At 47.9% G+C, this 20,947-nt stretch overlaps 1 protein-coding gene across 1 annotated transcript in view; it reads right to left on the minus strand.

Moving 5' to 3' along the window:
- DYNC2I2 (dynein 2 intermediate chain 2) overlaps positions 1-20,947 on the minus strand; it is a gene marked incomplete at its 5' end in the record, with an annotated part of 26,833 nt that continues 5,886 nt past the window's right edge. Inside the window, 9 exons of the mRNA XM_080927380.1 lie at positions 1-263; positions 397-554; positions 757-989; positions 1,079-1,246; positions 1,613-1,722; positions 2,197-2,354; positions 2,894-3,003; positions 6,167-6,418; positions 15,690-15,915. Of these exons, the coding sequence (XP_080783506.1) occupies positions 25-263; positions 397-554; positions 757-989; positions 1,079-1,246; positions 1,613-1,722; positions 2,197-2,354; positions 2,894-3,003; positions 6,167-6,418; positions 15,690-15,915 (1,654 nt within the window). The 3' untranslated portion in view covers positions 1-24. The remainder of the gene's footprint in view (positions 264-396; positions 555-756; positions 990-1,078; positions 1,247-1,612; positions 1,723-2,196; positions 2,355-2,893; positions 3,004-6,166; positions 6,419-15,689; positions 15,916-20,947) is intronic.

A 20,947-nucleotide genomic window follows, 5' to 3' on the forward strand; every position in this document is an offset into this window, starting at 1 on the left:
CCTGCTGCCCTTGGGGCTCGGCTCTCAGGTAGCGATTTCTGCTTCCAGCTGATCCAAGTCCTCTACCTCCCGGGGCCCTTGCTCTGTGAAGGCTGTGCTCAGTTGCCAGACTTTGACTGTGCCCTTAGCATCACCAGCAGCTAAGAGCTGCGTCTGCTGGCTGTTAAACTCGAGACAGTAGACAGGACTTCCATCCTGGGTTTGTGTTATGGAAACTGTGGATTTCTGTGAGCTTTTCTGGAGGTCAAACAGTTGTACATCACCTGCAGGGAGAAAGGATCAGAAAATAGAAATGGCAGCTTTTCCCATGCTCATGGTGAGCGCCAGTGGCCTGAATAAAAGCTATCTTAACCACATAACGTCTGCACTCAGGCAGGTTATATGGCTCATGCCTACCTTCCCCAGAAGCAGCAGCAAAAACCAAGGGGCGCACAGGGGACCAGCGCACAGCAAACAGGTACTTGTGAGAGAGCTGCAGTGAGGTGAGGGGCTGAGCCTGCAGCATGGAGTACAGGTGAACATGGCCATCGGTCCCGGCACTCAGGAAGAGATTCCTAGACCATGCAGAAAGAAAAATCTATCACCAGCACACCCGGGGTGTCTGCCCATGGAAAGTACCCTTGGCCTCCAAATCTGAGACAAGTCTAAGAAAGGGACAAACCCTGGGACCAACCCAATTGCAAAGAACTGGAATGTTGGTGTTCAAAAGCTTGGCCTTTCTTGTGCCTGGGTGGCAAGCCAAGGCTGGTGCCCTACCTGTGAAAAGGGGAGCAGCTCACAGAGTACACAGGGCCACCATGGGGGGAGAAGGTGAACTGCACCGGGGCCCTAAGAGGCACAGAGCTGGGCATCCGAGTGAGAGCAGCTGCCTCTGCTGCCAGGGAACACTTGAGGGGGAAGCCACCTTCTGTGCCCAGAACGAAAAGGCTGGAGTCAAAGCTGGAGAAGGCCACTGATGTCACCCCCACCTCAGTCTCTCCACGGGATGGCTGTGGCAAAGTAGTATCAATGTTAGGTCCTGACAGGTAGTGGGGTCCCCACAGCCCAGGTGCCCGGGGCCCATGGACTTTGGCCTCACCTTCTTCAGCTTGGTGCTCCGAGGCAGCTGCTGCACAGCCAGGGCAAAGCCCTTGGACAGCCGAAGCTGACCAGCCCCACTGCCTCTCCAGAGCAGCACCCTCCCATCTGTGGCTGCACTCAGCACCTGGAAGCGGTGACTGTGCCGGGGTTCAGGCAACCATAGCACCTGAGAGACAACGAGGGGAGCATCCCCAGGATCAGCCTCACCTCCCAGCTCTTCTTGTGAGGATAAAGAATTCTAAGGGAAACCTCAGAGCCAGGGGCTTCTGAAGCCCTTCCCCCAAGCCACTATGCCAGCACCTAGGAAAGCAGGCTCAGGCCACCTGTGTAGGAGGCTGGGGAAGAACCCTGTGCCCTAGAGGGCAACTCTTGGGAGAGCTGACTCAGACTGGAGTTCCAAGAATGCCCAGGCAGCTGTCCAACCACCTGGTAACCAACTTTAGAGCAGCTGATGCCCTACCCCACCACTACCATCACTGCCCCTGCCAAGGGAGTGGGAAGTGGCTTCCTGCTCTACCCATAGCCTCCTGACCTGATACACTGGGTCTGTGTGAGTGTCATCTGTCAGACCTGTACGCCAAAGCAGTGGGTCCTCAGGTCGGCTCATGTCCCACACCAGCACTTCACCGCTATACAGCCCCCCTATGAGGATGAACAGATCTGAGCATCAGCTCAGCCACACCAGCCTTCCACCCATGTAGCCAGGACAAATGCTTCTTCTAACGATTTTCTGCAAGGAAAACTAATTCCTGGGCCTCAGACTCAGTCCCTCCATGCTGCAGCCCAGGGACATCCCCACAGAAAGCTGAGGCCCAAGTCCAGAAACCTACCCCTCCGTAGGCACATCTGTTGTTAGCACTGAGAACAGCCCACCTCCTCATCCTCCCTTCTGTACAGCCAGACCCAGCCCCTTCCAAACAACTCCTTCCTCCATGCTCCACATCCCTCACAGGTCCACACAGGCAGATTATCCCCCAGCTGTAGACAACCAACCCATAGGGCCAGCGCAACCTCTCCCAAGTGAAGTAACCTGGTCAGAAGCTGACAGTTCTGGCTGCCTGGAGTTGAGAAGAAACAGCCTTGGGAAGAGAGGAGGCTGGGAGGGCTAGGACTCACCTGCAATGTGTGAGGGCTGTGTGGGATGAAAGGCCAGGCACATGACAGCACTGGGCACCTCCACCACTACTGACGGCTGCTGGGGGTTCAGGCCTTGGCGGTCCAGGTTCCAGGTACACACATAGGACTTGAGTGTACTCCAGTCTCCATCATCTAGTCTGCATGGGGACATGTCTGAGTGACCTCTGTGGCTCTGATAATGTCCTCTATTTCTGCCCCACTAACCACCCCCCAAATTAGCCTGTCCCCTTCACACCCAGGCTATACTATGGGTATGTGTCATAGTCCCCTGTGGCACTCAAAAAGGCAAGCTGGTCCCTAAAAGAGTCCCTAAGCCTAGCATGATGTCACTGTAGGTGGCCTGTATTCATACCACGAGTGTTCCAGAAAATGGTAGACACTTGTAGACCCTGCCTGAAGACACCTGTAATTCCAGCACTTAGGAAGCTGAGACAAGATAAAGAGATCAATGCCATTGTGAGCTACATAGTTAGACGTGCCCCCCCACCCATGGTAGGGAAAAGGGTCCACAGCCCCCAAGTGTGGGCCCACTGCCAGGTAGGGAAATGGGCCTAGAGGATGGGCTCTCAGTACCTCCTCTGCTCCTCACCGAGCACTTAACCCGTCAGCTATGAAACAGAAGCCTACACAAGTCTTCCATCTCCATCACTTCCCAACCACCCCAGCTGTCACTCACCGACCATAGGCACAGGCCAGCACAGAGCCTGTGGCGTTCCAGGAAATGCCGGTTACATGCAGACCCTGCCCTTGGGCGAGGGGGTAGACCAGGGTGTGCAGACAGGACACCTGCAGAGACAGAACATTCCGAGCCTAAGCACTAAAGCCGTCTAGAAAGCCATTCTTACCCTGTAGGTCACAACACTTTTACAGGGGTCACTAAGACCATTGGAAAACAGATATTACAGTATTAATCTTAACAGTAGTAAAACTACAGTTATGAAGTATCAACAAAAATAATTCTATGGTTAGGAGCCACAGCATCAGGAAGGCTGGGAACCACTGGACTAGTAGAGAGCTTCATGGCAGGACAGGAAAACCTCACCCAGGCCCAGGCAGCCCAAGGCCTAGAAGCTGCCACACCCACTAGTCAGCCCAGAGGAAACTAGACTACTCTGGCATGGGGCTCATCCCTATAATCCCAGCACTTGGAAGGCTGAGGCAGGAGGATCATCATGAGTTCCAGGTCAACCTGAACAGTAAGTACCAAGCTGACCAAGGCTACTTAACAAGACCTTGTGTTAACCTATTTCCTCAAAGGCAGAAAATATACAGCCTTCATGTGCTTACAGGACACTTCCAGAACCTTAGACACAGCTGAGACAAACTCCAAGCTCTCACGTGGGGCAAAAGCTGGGAGGTGGTAATGGCTGCACACAGGGAAAGCATTAAACGCCATTACACACCTACAACAGGCCAGCATGCCAACTGTATTTGGACACACCAGCTGGGAGAAAAGCTTTTCAGCTTTTTCTCCATATAGCCCAGGCTAACCTCAAACTCACGGCAATCCTGCCTCTACTTCATGGTGCTGGGGTTACAGGTATGTGCCAACATGTCTGGCTCCACTTCCTGTACCCCAAAATCAAGCCTTGGGAGTTTTTCTCAGCAGGTGAGGCAGAGGCACAGCAGCACGGAATCAACATTGCAAGCTCCACACCTCCTGATTTCATGATTGGCCCAAGGCAAGAGCCAGCCCTGCACTAAACCTTCAGAAACACGTGCCCACTGCCAGGGATGTGCAAGGCTGTGGAAATGCTGGTGAGCCCTCAAAGGCCACAGAGCAGCAGTCCCATTCATAGAGAAAGAGACCCAAGGAACACAGGCCCAGAGTGTGGTGACGTCTGCCTGAAACCCAGTACTCAAGAGGTAGGTGGAGTGCCATCCATGAGGTTAGCCTGGGCTACACAGGTAAATGACTCTGAGTTCGAGGCCAACCTTGTCTGCATAATGAGTTCCAGGCTAGCTGGAGTTACATAGTAAGATCCTATTTTTAGTTTTGTTGTTTGTTTTTAAAAGGGATTCTGCTTTGGGGCAGCCCATTGCAGCCTGTCTTTGGAACAATCACTTTGCTAAATAAATTTCTACTTCAACTGTCAAAAATCAATAAACATAAAAGTAAAATGACAGTGGTGATAGTGTAATCTCCAGAGGCAGAGGGATCTCTGCAAGTTCCAGGGTAACCTGGTCCACAAATTGAGTTCTAGGCCAGCCAGAGATACACAGTCATACCCTATTTCAAAATTAAAAAAGGAAAATATGGATAGAGGTTAAAATGTATTGCTCTTCTAGAGGATCTGAGTTCAAAATGTAGCACCCACATCAGGCAACTTAGAACAGCCTGTAACTCTGATTCCAAGAGATGACACCCTTAGCGGTGATGGTCGTACACGCCTTAAATCCCAGCACTCAGGAGGCAGAGGCAGGTGGAGTTCTGTGGCTTCAAGGCCAGCCTAGTCTAAAGGATGAGTTCCAAGACAGCCAAGGCTACACAGAGAAACACTGTCTTGAAAAACAAAAACAAAAACAACAACAACAAAAAAGACAGATGCCCTTTCTGACCTCTAAACTAACATGTACAAACCAGAGATAGACACACAAACACACACTCACACACATACTCACACATAGACCTCACTATCACACACAAACACACTCACTCACATACACATACTCACTATCACACACATACACTATCACACACATACACAGTCACACACACTTGCTCACATACACACTCACATATAGACTCACTATCACACACAAACACTCACATACACACACTCACTATCACACACAACACACTCACACACACAAATACACACACTATCACACATACATACACACACAGACACACACACACACACACACACACACACACGCTCACACTCACATATTAAAAGAAATTAAAGCCAGGCAGTGGTGGCACACACATTTAATCCTAATGTTTGGGAGGCAGAGGCAGGCAGATCTCTCAGTTCCAGGACCACACATATAACCCTGTCTCAAAAAACAACAACAAAAACCAAACTACCCATACCCTACAGGTAAGGTGTACTTGGGTGACTGTCACACTATCAAGAGGAATGACAAGAACAATAAATATTCTTTTAAAATGGCTGGCTTTTTTGTTTATTTATTCAGTTGGTTGGTTTTTTTCCCCGAGACAGGATCCCTAGCCTCCTCAGTCTGAAATAACAAATGGATGCCACCATGCCAGGCACATAAATAAACAGGTGTGGTGGCGTCTGCACCATCTCAGTACTCAGTGGAGAAAGGCAGCAGTCACAAGTCTGGCAGGCAGGCAGGTCTAGCTACAGGGCAGGGGCAGGGCTTGGTGACTGTGTATTCACCATGCACATGATCTGCAGCACCAAAATCAATGTTAAATTATCTCTATGACAATACACTGGGGAGGCAGCGGTGTCTTGAGGCCCAGTGTGAAACAAGGCTGATGTTTCAGCTGTTAATCCAACGGAACACCCAGGTCCACAAGGGACAGCTTGGAGCTATGCCTCCAAAGCACAAATGCCAAGACACGCTGGTGCCTTTAGCACACAGTCCAGGGTTCAGGTTCCAGCTCAGATAACTCAGAGCTGTGCAGCCCTGGGCAAGGCACTGCGCCTCTGCAAGCCTCGCCTATAAAGCAGAGATAATAGGGCTACAGTTGCCCTGAGAGAAGAGACCACAGCAGGTCATACCTAGGATGGTGCCAGGCTAGTGGCAGGCTGCCCTGGCGACAACCCCACAGGTCTCCAGCCAGTCGATTTTATTACAGTCACTGGCTTCCCCCAAGAGGGCCACCTCCTCCCAGGTGAGTCAGCCCTACACACTGCACCTGGTGTAATGGCCGCTGCTAGTCATGCTGCCCCTTGGGTGGAGCAAAGTAAAGTTCCAAAGAGAGCTGGGAGCCTCAGAGAGGCACCACCCCAGGCAGCAGCCCAGGTCTTACCGTCGGCTGCTGCTCAGTCCAGTTCACCTCATAGCCATCGAAGGCATGACTCTGCCAGTTGCTGTTCAGCTCCCGGATGACCGTTGCCTCCACCCTCCGGAGAAAGGCTGCAAGCCGGAGGGTGTCATACTGGGAAACAGGAGCCACAGCCGCTGGCTCCTCGGGAGCCTCTGTCTGTACCTGGGCATCTGCATGCGTCCGGGCCTGGGCAGACGCCTCAGCTGTAGCAATGCCCGCTGTCTGGCAACTTTTCTGGAAGGAGATTAAAACCAGGATCACGCATGGGCTAGTAAAATGGCCCAGTGGGTAAAGGTGCTTATCACCAAGTCCAATGGCCTGGGTTCAATTCCCTAAACCCAGATAGTAGAAAGAACTGACTCAAGTTTGTCTTCAGCCTTGCACACATGTCTGTGCAAACACACACGGTTGTGGGATTGCTTCCTGGAGATGGCTTCCTGGTTTAAGAGCACATACTGTATCTCCTATGTGGTAGTACACAGAGGCAGGAGCAGACTGCTCTCTGAGTTTGAGGCCAGCCTTGTCTACAGTCCTAGCTTGTTCTCTGTTGCCGTAATAAAACACTAACCAAAACTGACTTGGGAAGAAAATAGTTTGTTTGGCTTACAGTTAGATTTCATCATCAAAGGAAGTCAGGGCAGAAATTCCTGTTTGCAGGCAGATTTCTGACTGGCGCAGAGACCATGGGAGAATGCTGCTCACTGACTTGCTCTTTATGGCTTGCTTAGGTCCCTATCTGTCCATGGTGGGCTGGGCTCCCCCACTGCAATCATTAATCAAGAAAATGCCAATGTGATATAGGCATTTTAGCAATTGACCCTAGCTTGTGTCAAGTTGACAAGCAAACAAACATTAACCAAAATAAGCGTCCTTCTTTCAGTCAGGTATTCATGACATCCAGTAGATGTCATGTTCTTACGGCTTCTCCTCCTCCCAGCTATGCACAGGGCGGACCTGGAGAGACGCTGCAGGCAAAGATCAGATCAGCTGCAGCCACCCTTATAATCATCTGGTCTACCAAAAGAGGCTCTTGGGAAAAAGGCCAGACCACTGCCACCCACCAGGGATCTGCACATGAAGCCCCTATAGGACCACAAGCCCTGGAACTTGGGTGCGGTGCCTTCCCCAGCCACAAGGGACACTACATTTAGACACTGTCCCTGGCTGTCTATATTATCAACTTCATGCTTGCTCAAAACTCCCAGGTGACAAACTGCGTGTTCCCTCCAACACAAGGTCCAATCTCACCATTTCTGCATGCCCGATACTTCACTTGGTATTTAGGGAGTAGATGTGTATGTACAAACACACAAACACACACACCCTGATCCTGATCGGTACCAGGTGCAAAAATGAAGAAGATGTAAGATGAAGACTCCAGTGCAAAGGTGATTGGCTCTGGCAAGGCCTGAAGGGGTTGACTCAGCCACATAGGACATAGAAAAGGACTTGCCCGTCCCTTCAGGCTCAAGTGAGGGAGAACTGATCTGGAGTTGCTGTGTGGAGGCTGTTGGAGACAGTCCTACAGCAAGCGAAGGAAACAAAACAACGCCTTAGGTAGAGGAAGGCTGGTGCCAAACAACACTAGTGGCTTCTACCTATGGTCTCAGAATTTAGAAGGCTCCTCTGAGCTCCACACATGAGCGCACACACACACACACACACACACAACCATGCACACAAAAAGCCACAAAACAATGATGATGGTAGATTGCAATTTCTGTCTTTTAGAACCAGATGCCTGTTCCATGCGGAGGTATTGAGGCACACTACAGGGTCTTCCACGAGCTGTTTGGGTTGGTGTCAGGGTTGAGACAACATGGACTGGAACAGCAGGGTAGTCAGCTTATTCTAAAGCAGTGGTTCTCAACCTTTGGGTCTTTCAGGGCCATATATCCAGCATAACAACTGTAGCAAAGTTAGAACTGTGAAGCAGCAGTGAAAGAATTTTACAGTTGTGGTCACCACAACATGATGAACTGTGTTAAAGGGTCGCAGCATTAGGAAGACTGAGCTCCGCTCTAAAGGGATCTCTGGACTGGTCCGACTCACTGATCAGTCCGGGAACTTGGTTTGATAGAGAAAATGTCCTGATGGCGCAGAGAAGCAGCTGCCCACCTAGCCAGGACAGCAGCACAGGACAAGCCATGCGAGCACCAGCCCTGCTACACAGCCTGACCACAGGCAAGTCAAGCCAAGCTAGACCTAGATCTAGGGTAAGCCAGGGGTCAACGGCATCAACACAGGTGGACAGAGCCAAAGTTTCTCAGTGGTCGGGGGTGCTGTGGTCACCGTGGTGTGGGGATGTGTGTTTTTCATTCCAGGACTCAGGAGGCAGAAGCTAAGACAGAAGCAGGAAGACCAGACCAGGCTGGTCTACATAGCAAGTTCCAGGACATCCAGAGCTATTCTATCTAAAAAGAAAGAAAAAGAACAGAACATGTGATCTAACTTGGCCACACTCACTAACATGGAAAGTGGAGGCGGGGTCACACCCTCATCCTTGGCTACGCTGCAAGTTTAAACCCAGCCGGAAAGCCCGGGACTTTCTTTAAATTGTTTGGTTATTTTTTTTTCTGTTTGCTTGTTTGTTTTGTTCTTTCTGGTTTGTCTGTTTTCCATTGCTTCTTTTCAGTGGAAAAAGAAAGGGTGTGGATTTGGATGGAAGGAGGATTTGGGAGTTTGGGGAGGGGGACCATGAACAAAATAGGTTATATAAAAAAAAAAAAAACAAAAAGAAATTATTTTAATTTAAAAAATATTGAAGTGTGTGTGTGTGTGTGCGCGCGCACACACACACACACGCGTTCGTGTACATGCATTTTTCTGATACTGGGATAAAGCCCAAGGACACAAACCCAGCCCCTTCACCCTCTTTTCTGAGAACCTATTCACATGGTCTTGACAATGCATAAGAGGCCACCAAAGACCGACCCTTGGCTTCTCCAGACCCTCAGGTTTTTCCTCTACCCCCACACGCACACCATCCATGACTGTTCCCTTCCAAGACCTGTGTGAACACTTGTTGACAGATGCTTTTTTTCTTTTAAGGTTTATTATATACACTATAGCTGTCTTCAGACACCCCAGAAGAGGGCAACATATCCCATTACAGATGGTTGTGAGCCACCATGTGGTTTCTGGGAATTGAACTCAGGACCTCTGGAAGAGCAGCCAGTGCTCTTAACTGCTGAGCCATCTCTCCAGCCGGACAGACACTCGATGTGAGAGCAGTGTAGCAGACACACACCTATGTGACCCAGTGTTAAGGACACATAAGAAGAGCACTGAGCAAGCAGATCCAGCAATCAGGCCGGCCTCCCTCCAGTGTACACTGTGTACACAAACTTGGTGTTGCCCCCAATGCATGCACAAGTGCTGTTTTCCCCGCACCAGCGTCTGGAGAACCCCAGGATGACCTCAAACACACCAGTAACTGAAGATGACTGTCAACTTCTGACCCTCATGGACCTTACAGGCCTACGTCCCACACCAACCACCAGCTTCCTGCATACTACACAAGGGCTCTACCAAGTGAGCTACATCCCTAGTTGAACTTGGCTGTGAGTGAGTGCTTCTGCATCAAACAGCTACTCAAAAGACTCAAGGGTGAGGCCAGGCTGGGAGCAGAGCAGTGGTAACTGCTACATTCTGTCTAGTCTGGGTCTCTTCACAAGGCCTTAAAGAGGATCTAGAAACAAAAGTGTAAAATGCCTTAATCCCAGCACTTAGGAGGTGGAGGCTGGAGGGTTGTCAGGAGTTTGAGCAACAATGTCTCCAAGTGGGGAGGTAGCATGCCTGCCGGCCTAGCACTAAGGCTGTGGTGGTGGGATGAGCCACAGGTTTACGTAAAGCCACAGGTTCCAGCAGGGGGCACCATGTGCCGGGATAGACAGGCACACCCCAGACAGTATGCCAGGAGGGAGGGTACTCAAAAGTTCATTCAAGTGAGCAGGAAATATGCAGTGGGGGCCTACCCTACAGTCTGTGGGATGTAAAGACAGAAATAGCTCAGCTCATACTTCCTGGATACCTCTAGAGGTGGAAAATCACAGACCCCTACCCCACCACCACCACCAAGGAGCTCAGCATCCACTAAGGAGGAAAATGTCCTGGAGCTGCGTGTACACCTGAATGCAACTGAACATCACGCAATTGAACACTTTAAGAGAGCAGGGTGGGATGGTGGTGGCCTTTAATCCCAGTGCTCTGGAGGCAGAGGTAGGCATATCTCTGAGTCCAAGACCAGCCTGGTCTAGAGGGAGATCCAGAACAGAGAGGGATACACAGAGAATTGAAAATGCAAAGCAAGCAAACAAACAAAAAGAGAAGGGTTAGGGACAGCCATTTCCAGCCAAATGGCTCAACAGGCAAAGGTGCTCACCACTGAGCCTGACCCCAGGACCTACCTACACAGTGGCAGAGGAGAACTGACTCCCACACCGTCCTCTGATAGGCATGTGAACTGTGGCATTTACCCTAGTGCCACACACACACACACACACACACACACAGTGTAACAACCTTAAAAATAAAAATACAAAATAAAAAGATCTCAGCTGTGCAGGAGACTGAGGCAGGAGGATCATAAGAACTCAAGAGTTGGGCTGGAGAAATGGCTTAGTGGCTAAGAGCACTGACTGCTCTTCCAGAGGTCCTGAGTTCAAATCCCAGCAACCACATGGTGGCTCACAACCATCTGTAATGGGATCTGATACCCTCTTCTGGTGTGTCTGAGGATAGCTACACTGTACTCATATATAACAAATAAATAAATCTTCAAAAAAAAAAAAAAAAACTCAAGAGTTTTTTAAAGCCTGAGCAAAATAGCAAGATCTGGTCTCAAAAACATGCATTATATATACCTATCTTTTAAAGACTGGTTTATTTTATGTATATGTGTGTTTTGCCTACACCATGTTGTTTTGGAACTAGATTCAAGTCTGTTGTGAGCTTCCATGTGGGTGCTGAGTCCTCCTCAGGAGCGGGGAGTGCTCCCTACCTCCTGAGCCACAGTCTCTGCGGTCCACCTGGTAACCTATTTTACCACCGCCCCCCAGTGTCGTTTTCAGTGCCCACCCTGCACCTCCATGGAATCAACAGACACCAGCTACCAGACCTGGCTACCAACCCACCTCTTCCTCACAGGATAGACCTCCTGGGACTCTGACAGCAAACTGAGCTAAGCAAGTAGTTACTTACTCTGGCCCAACATAAAACCGATTCCTAGGCCACATCACACACCTGCTGTCCAGCGTCAAGGCAGGCTGCAGACAGTGCACAGGTCGCACACCTCCTGGGCATCCCAGGAGCTCCAACCACTGCAAGGACAGGTACTCAAACTCCAAAACACCCCCAGGGGAGCAGCACCACTTTCATATTAGCAACAGTACCTCCCACAAGAACTAACACACCCCACTAAGAAACAACCCCAAGCCCAAACCCCAGTAAGAGCCTAAACCTAAATCCAATCTCAAGCTAAGGATCAGAAACCCTTCTTTCTGTGAACAGATTAATCTATGTTGAGACAGAAGTCAGACATGGTGGTGCACACCTTTGGTACCAGCAGCTGGATCTCTGTGATGTCCAAGACCAAGCAGGGGTATGTGAGACCCTTCCTCAAAAAACAAAACAACAACCACCACCAACAACCTGGTCTACAGAACAAGTTCCAGGGTAACCAGGACCAAACAGAGAAAACCCTGAGGTGAAAAAACAAAACAAAAATACACTAACAAAAACCAGAACCCTTGGGGATAGAGAGATGGCTCAGTGGTTAGAGCACTGGCTGCTCTTCCAGAGGGCTGAGTTCAATTCCCAGCAACCACATGGTGGCTCACAACCATCTGTAATGGGATCCAGTGCCCCCCTTTTGGTGTGTCTGAAGACAGCAACAGCATATTCATCATATATATATATATATATAACAAATGAATAAAATCTTAACTCTTGTGCTCTTGCTCTTGGCTTTTTTCTCTCCCCCCTTCCCTCCCCCCTCTCTCCATGTGCTCATGACCAGCCTCTGCTTCTCTCTTCTGCCTCTACTACCCTCTTAACTCCACCCATGAACTGAATAAACTCTATTCTGTGCTAAAAAAATAAATTAAAATCTTAAAAGGAAAAACAACAATAAAAAATAAATTTAAAAAACACAGAGCACTCACTGCTCTTCAGAGCTAGCTGACTCTCAGAACACACATGACAGTTCAGTTCTAAGTAGCTCCAGTACCTGAGCATCTGACACCCTCTTCTGGTCACCAAGAAGAGTACCTCAATCTCATATAGTATCCAGACAATACACGCTTACACAGGAAATAATTAAAAACTGAGCGTAATGCTTCCTTTTTAGTCCCCTGCTAAAAGGCAGACACACATAGCCACGTGCCTGTGTTGATTTCTCCAGAGGAACTGGCCAGAGAGCAAGACGCACTTCCAGCATGGGCTTCCCCACAGGAAGGAGGCTGGAAACAGCATCTGAGCATCTATTTTGTTGTTTTGAAACAGAGTTTCTCTATGTATCCCTGGCTGCCCTGGAATTCATTCTGTAGAGACCCTGCTGGCCTGTAACTCAGAGATCCTCCTGCCTCCGCCTCCTGAGTGCTGGGACTGGAGCTGTGGGTCACCACTGTCAGGACCACTGGAAGCATCTTAGCAGTTTCTTAAAAGGAAATGATGAAAATATATATATGTGTGTGTGTGTGTTACAGATCTCCACAGAATTCAGAAGAGGATACAGGGTTCCCTGAAGTTACAGACAGTTGTGAACCACGTGCTAGGAATTGAACCTGGGTCTTCCTGAAGAGCAAATGCTCTTAAACTCTGAGCCTTCTCCAACTTAGTTTCTCTAGATTGATGGCATGGCTAGTGACAGGGCACTGCACAAGCTGAGAGGCATGCGTTCAATCGCCAGAACCTCCAAACATTTCTATTTCCTTTGTGCTCACTGTTCAACTCTGCTGCAGTGCATAGCAAACCAGGACGGCCACACAGACACTGTGCCATGGAACAAGAGCAGCACCCACCGGCCTGCTGTCTTTGTTTGCGCATTCGAAGCTGCTTTAAAGGATCTGATCTGTATTTATGTGTGTATGTGCATCCGGGTGCCTCCCAAGTGTGTGCTGGAGTCTTCAGAAGAGGACACTGGGTCACCTAGAGCTGTCATTATATGCAGTCATGAGTGGCTCAACCTTGGTGCTGGACACCAAAGTCATGTCTTCTGAAAGGGCAAAAAGATTTTCTTTTTGTTGTTACTTATCTTTACACATATGGGTGTTTTACCCACCATGCATGTTTATGTACCACGTGTGCCTGGTGCCTGCAGATACCAGAGGGTGAGGGTGTCAGATCCCTAGAACTAGAGTTATATGGCTGTGAGTCACCATGTGGGTGCTGTTAATCTAACCTGGGTCCTCCTGAAGAAGCCAGTGCTCTTAACTGCTGAGCCATCTCTCTAGCCCATTTTTCAAGACAAGGTCTCATATAGTCCAGGCTGATCTCGAACCTCTGACTTGTCTGCCTTTACTCTCCAAGTGCTAGAGTTATAAGTGTATTATTCACTGTGTGGCCTTCCACTTCTCTGCCAATCCAGGTTTTCCTAAATTTTTAGACATAAACCATTGATACCAAGAGGAAAAGTTGCCCAAATCCTCCTGTCTCCTGCATTCTCACAGCTAATCAAGCAGATAGGGGTGCTTATGGCCTAGCCCAGACACCTGAGTGTCACCTACAGGACTCACATGGTAGACAGAAACTACTAACTCCCAAAAACTGTCCTCTGACTTCCATCAACATATGGCACATTCATGCCTACCCACACTCTCTCAAGCAATGCATCAGTAAATAAAATACAATGAAAAATATAAGAATATCCTTCAGGAGTCAGGAGATACTCCCTCCAGTGTAAGGGCCTTTACGCTCTGTGTATCAGGGTCATTTCTTCTTTTTTTTTTTAAAGATTTAATTACTTTATGTGAGTACACTGTAGCTGTCTTCAGACACACCAGAAGAGGGCATCAGATCCCATTACAGATTGTGAGCCACCATGTGGTTGCTGGGAATTGAACTCAGGACCTCTGGAGGAATAGTCGGTGCTCTTAACCGCTGAGCTCCAGCCCAGGATCATTTCTTAGAACCCTACAGGGTTCCAGAAGTCTATCTACAAGAAAACTAAAGAGACTCTGGTTCACTCTGAGGGGGAAGAAAAAGTTAGACTGAACTGATGATTTCCAGCAGGAATCTTTCAAGCCCTTATCTCCTCGGCAAACAAGAGCTGTTCTGAGCATCCTGTGAAGCCAGTGCTCGTCACCGGCTTGCCTCAATGCCACTGTGCACTCTAAAATGCTTCCTGCTTTCCACTGCAAGGGTTTCCATGTCCCAGGGCACGGAAAGGGGCCTAGAAGCCAGACCAGATGAGGGCATGAGACCAAAGGCCACAGGGCTCAAGACAAGGCAGGAGACACAACTGGGGCTGGGTAGGAGGCAGACTAACAACCTGGTCAACAACCCAAGTCTTCCCTTCTGGGAAGCAGCTAACATCCTGAGTTCTGCGCAAGACCTTACTTGACCTGTCTCTATTTACCCTCTTTGGTCTAACCTGGGACCACTCTCCCTTTTCCTCAAGGATTCTCCAGCCCCTTCCAACAACTCAAGGAAATGTGCTGACCCTTGCTCCAGAGTCGTCACGTTTGAGTCTGCTCAAATGCCAGGTCTCAGTGAGATGCACTGTCACCCAACATCCAGTTCCAACAGTTCCTCAGCCCCTGCTCTGTCAGTAGCATGACACACCTGTGTGACATCATAGTACATCATGTTCCCAGATGATGGACCCCTAGCACACCAGCACACAGTCAGCACCAAGCCTCCTGTATCTCGTTATTTGAATGTGTTTTGATTACACTAGAAAACCAGATCAGGTCAGAGGTGACACACGCCTTTAATCCCACCACTCAGGAAGCAGGGACGGGTGGGATCTCTGAGTTCAAGGTCAGCCTAGTCTCCAGAGCAAGTTCCAGGACAGTCAGGGTTACACAGAGAAGTCCCATGTCAAAAAACAAAAACAAAGGAACACAGAAAACCGTTCAAAGTGCAGTCTGATCGTTGCAAAAACGTATAGTTGAAATGCCAAAAAAACTACCATTCACAAAAAAAATCCTTCCAAAAATAGCTCAGTTGGTAAAGGCACTTGGTCAAGCATGACACCACGAGTTGGATTCCCAGGACCCACGTGGTGCAAGGAAAAAACTTGTTATCCTCTGACCTCCACGGGTGTCATGGCACATGCATGCTCCGCCACATAAATTAATGTTATTTAGCAACATAGAACCCCCAAGAGTTTTGTTGTCCTGGTTTGCTTTTGTTGTTGCCTTGGTTGGTTGGCTCTTTTCTCCTCAGAGACTGAGGAAAGTCTAACGCGAGAGCATCCGCGAGCTACTTTTTTGCATTAAAAACACAACGCGGCGCCCCGGCCTTCCCGCCCGCGCTGCGGCTAGCCGGCCCGCGCCCTCACCGTCTCCCCGCGGATGCCCTGGACGCTCCTCCACTGAGAGGGCACGGACACCACGCCCAGGGTCTCATCCTGCAGAGGCGCGGGCCTTCCCCGCCGCTCCGCGCCGCCAACCCCGCCAGCCCCGCCAGCAGCCAGCGCAGCAGCTCCAGGGCTTCCAACCCGCCGAAAAGGCCTGAGCGACGAGGGCGTTGCCACGGCGACGGCCCGGCCCTCTCGCGCCTGCGCCCTGAAATATGACCTCTGTCGGCTTCACCCCCCCCAACGGAAGTCCGAAAAGAGGAAGTGAAGCTGTCGGCGCCGTTTTTGAACTGGTTACAGCATCGTATTTAAGGCCTAAAAGAAAACAAAGAAAATGTTTATCATCCAATACAACAAAACGGCAGTGGTTTTGAATTTTCCTATTCCTAGAGGCCGTTTTAGAGTCGGGAACAGCTGTTCCTGGTATGAGGAAAAGAGCGGAAGTGAGGCGTGTGCTCCAGGTTCAAAGATGGCGCTGAGCGGCCAGCCCCAGAGGCGAGGACGGCCTGCTGCGGCCTAGTGGTCCGAGTTGGTCCGGAGATCAGGCTGTGGTGAAAGTAGCGAGTACTCCAGAACCAACCGTACACTGTGCCGTTTTAGTTGGCAGCATTTCCAATGAATGGAATGACAGTGGAAAATATTCATACACAGATCGAAAGTGGGGTTGAATGGATGAGAGGCCCAAATGAGAACGCTTACATAAACAATAATATAAATAAAATGCTTGTTAAATTAAAATTAGAGACTAACCACAGGAGATGAAGTTGAGTTCAACGATATATTGCCCCAGGTTCAGTCCTCAACACACAAAAAGGGCACAACTACCAGTTAATGAGTGACTACTGTGTGTCAAGCAAAGCACCCAAAGTCTTAAGTTTATCTTATTAAAACCTTAGCCTACAGATGCAATTATGTGCTTGCTTGTTAGTTGGCTGGTTTGCCTTTTGAAGTGCTGGGGTTGAATCCTGGGGCTTCCTGCATGCCAACCCCTACGTTCTACCAATAAACTACCCCTCTAGCTCAATTATGACTCATGTGCCTCTTGAGTGTTTACAGTCAGATATGGAACTGTCCAAAGTCACCCAGTAAAATCCTACAGTTGGCCTGCCTGATCCTCAGAGGAAGCCTGGAGCCTCTAGACAATCATCTGCTAGTTTAGTCCTCTGAATCTATTTCCTCTTTTCTGAAACTGGGAAGCCTGCCGAGGTGTAGTTCTCAGTGCACCACCCAGGGACAGGATCCTCATGAGCAGAGCCACCAATGCCAGGAAGGCCGATTAGATTAGCAGCACTGGGAGGAGCAATAAAAAGCAATAGAAAAGTCTTTCTAAGAAGAACAACTTTGCAAACATCACCAAGGATTCCAAAAATCACACTCGGGGCTCAAAAGTTAAAAGCACTGGCTGCTTGCTTTTCCAAGGCACTCAGGTTCAATTCCCAATACCCACATGGGAGCTAATAACTATTTGTAAATCCAGTTCCAGGGAGATCTGACTGACACACTTTTCTGGCCTCTGAAGGCACCAGACATAAGTTTGATGTTCAGTCATACATGTAGGCAAAACATCCATAGACACAGAATAAAAAAAATAAAATTTAATTATTTTTAAAATCACATTTTAAAGGCCCAAAGCGAGAGTCCTGGAGTGATGTCTAAAAACTTGCTTGGAACCAACCTTGTCCAGCCTAACTGGACAAAGAGGCTTAGAAGAGGCTTTCTTCACCTGGTCAAGGGAGAGGAGAGTTCAAGAAATCAAATTTGACAACTCAATAAAGATAAGGCTAGCCCTAAGAACATAAGTCAGCCTAGCATCTGGGAGATTGGATTCTACCCTAGCAGAAGTGAGATGTTTATCTTTGTTGAAGGTAGCTTGAAAATCAAGGAAAGCAAGGCACACAAATGTTCCTTCCTGTATTCTCCACTTGAGAGGTAAAGACAGAAAACAAAAAAGGTGTGTGGGGGTGGGTGTTTGTCTCTTTGTTTGTTGTTTTTCTTTTGTGTAGTTCTGGCTGAACTGAAATGCACTACGCAGTAACCGAGGCTGACCTGTAACTCAGAGACTAGCCTAGCCTGGCTCTGCCTTTCAAATACATGCAACATCATACCCAGCCTTTGGTTTTTTGAAGCAGGGTCTCATGCAGCGCAGGGTGACCCTCAAACTCTTTTCGTAGCTAAAAATGACCTTGACCTTGGGATCTCTCTGCTTCTATATCCTAAATGCTGGGATAACAGGTATGCCAAACCATATCTAGTTTTTTAATGTTTTTTTTGGGGGGGGGGGCAGTTGTTGTGTTTTGTCTTGGTTTTCGTTTTTTGAGACAGGATTTCTCTGTGTAGTCTGGACCAGAAACTCAGATCAACCTGCCTCCGCTTTCTGAATGCTGGGGGATTAAAGACGTGTGCACCACCTATCAGTGCCTTCCTTCTTTCTAAAACGAAGCAAACAATAGGTTTTTGATTAATTGTTGCTGGCAAGGTACTGAGCCTCCTATGGCCAAAGCTAGACCACGTTTGAACATGCTTTTAATTCCAGAACTCAGAAAGCAGAAGCAGATAGGTCTTTGAGTTTGAGGCCATCTGGTCTACAAAGTGAGTTCTGGGACAGCCTGGCTACACAGAAAAAAAAATCTGTCTTAGAGAAAAAAATAAAATAAATTAATTAAAAAAAAAATATATATATGGCAAGTAAATAACTTGCCTGTTTAGGAATTTTTGTGGTGTTTGTTCTGTTTTTGTTTTTCTGTGTAACAACCCAGGCTGCAGACTGAACTCAGAGATCTGCCTTCCTCTGCCCCCTGAGTACTGGGTACCACCACCGACTGCCCTGTCTGTTATGCAATTCTTGAAATTCTGTTATGGCAGCTCATACACTTCATAGTAGAACATGGGAAGCAGAGGCAGGAGAACTACCATGAGTCTGAGGACAGCTAGCCTTCAACTACATCATGAGTTCCAGGATATCCTTGCCTGCAGTGTGAAATCCTATTGCAAAACTCTCATTAGGATAGACCCTAAATGTCGCTATTGTTTCTGAGAGGCTTAAGTTTTGTTATTTTTCTTTGTAGTTATTTGAAGCAGCCCAGCAATGGTGGTGGTGGAGGAGAATGAGAAAGAAGAAGATACAGAGGAGGAAGTTTTAGGGCAGGGGTAGAGATTACTTGTTCAAAATGCACAAAGAAAGCCTGGGTCCAGACCCTGCGGCAGAAAGAGAGGAGGGAGGAGGAGGAAAGGAGAGAAACTGTCTTCCACCTTTTAAAAAGATTTATACGGTTTTATGTATGGGAGGAGCAGTGTTTTGCCTGCATATATATCTGTGTACCATGTGTGCACCCGGTGCCTAAGGAGATCAGAAAAGTGTGTCAGATCTCCTGGAACTGGAGTTACAGACAGTTGTGAGCCACCATGTGGTACTGGCAACTAAACCTAGGTTCTCTACAAGAGCAACAAATATTCTTAACCTCTGAGCCGTTTCTTCAGTCCTAAGAATAAAACTTTTAATTGTGGGCTAGAGTTCTGGGGATAGAAAAGTCTAGGCAGTTTGTCCTGGTGAAGACCAAATTCAGAACAGCTGAAAAGATCAAGTTTTGGGAAACCTGTGTTCTGATGGCTTGAAACTACACAGGGAGATTCATCAAATCAACTGTTTGTTTTTGTTGTTGTTGTTGTTATTGTTGTTGTTTTGGGTTTTTTTGTTTGTTTGTTTGTTTTTCCCAAAGCAGGGTCTCAGTATGTAGTCCTGACTGTCCTATAATTCACTGTGTAATATAGACCAGGCTGGCCTTGAGCTCAGAGATTCATTTGCCTCTGCCTCCAGAGTGCTGGGATTAAAGGTATGCACCACCATATCTGGATGTTAACAATTATTAAAGGGGGTTAGAGAATTGGCCCCATGGCTAAGAGCACCTGTTGCTCTTGCAGAAAGCCCAGATTTGGTTCCCAGAAGGCCCCAGTGGTTCACAACCATCTGTAACTCCAGTTCCAGGGGATCCAACACCCTCTTCTGACTTTCTTAAGCACCTAGCATGTCATGTATGTGGAGTTCAACATAGATACTTCCAGGTAAAACATTCACATATTAAAAAATAAAGAAGTCTAATTTTAAAATATAAAGATTTTGGTTTTTGTTGAGTAAAAAAAAAAAAAAAAATTACAGCTGGTAAGATACTTCAGTGGCTGAAGCCTAAGCACTTGGGTTGGATCTCTGGGACCCACATGGCAGAAGGAGAGAACAAGTCCCCTAAGTTGTCCTCTGAACGTTATACAATGCCTTGGCCCACACACACACACACACACACACACACACACACACACACACACACATATATATACACATATAAACACATATGCACATAACACACATATATACACGTATAACACATATACCCATGTACACTGACAGAACACGAATATAACACATACATGTTACATTGATTACACATACACACATTACACACACATGCACATACACACACATACACACACATGAAGAAAAGCAACCCAGCAACACTACCACAGATCACAAGCTCTGCATGACCCCAAGAGCCTGAGCTCTTGTATCAACCCCACTGCAAGTCCCTGGTCTTCCCCTTTTCCTCTGGGACTGGCTCTTACTCTAGTGTCTAGCCCTTTCTGTTTCCCTGTCTGGTCACAATGTTTCCTATCTCCTTCCTTGAGGGCTTGGCCCAAATTGGGGATAAAGTCTCCTTTATGTTCAAAGCATTGACCAAGGTGCCTGAAGCCTGGCTTGAATTAGACACTTGATACATATTGATGAATAGTGACTATATATGATCTGAGTAGGCAAATGTTCTGAAAATACATAATTGTTCTGGTATTTCATTTGTCATCACTAAGCACCAGGTCTGTTGAAAAAAAAATGTGCTAAGTATTGTGTGGATAAAATTAAACCCTCTGAACCATGTCCCCTGAGCCATCTGAGAACCTGCCTGTAAGTTAAAAAATAAAAAAATAAATAAATAAATAAATAAATAAATAAATACCAAAACAACAACAAAATGTATGCAGCATAGGAAAAAAAAGCCAGCTGAACTGTTGGAGGATGTCTCTCTCAGCAGAGGAAAAGTGGAAATCATTTGAGAAGAAAAATATTCCCTAGGCATGGTGCTATATGAATGTAATGCCCCCAAATAACAGGGAAGCTTCCTCCATGATACCACAACATGGCTGCCTAAACAAGAGCTGGAGAGATGGACATTAACACTAACAGCCAAGGCAGAAGT

This window comes from Micromys minutus (genome assembly GCF_963924665.1).
Source record: "Micromys minutus genome assembly, chromosome: 13".
In the NCBI taxonomy this organism is placed as follows: Eukaryota; Metazoa; Chordata; class Mammalia; order Rodentia; family Muridae; genus Micromys; species Micromys minutus.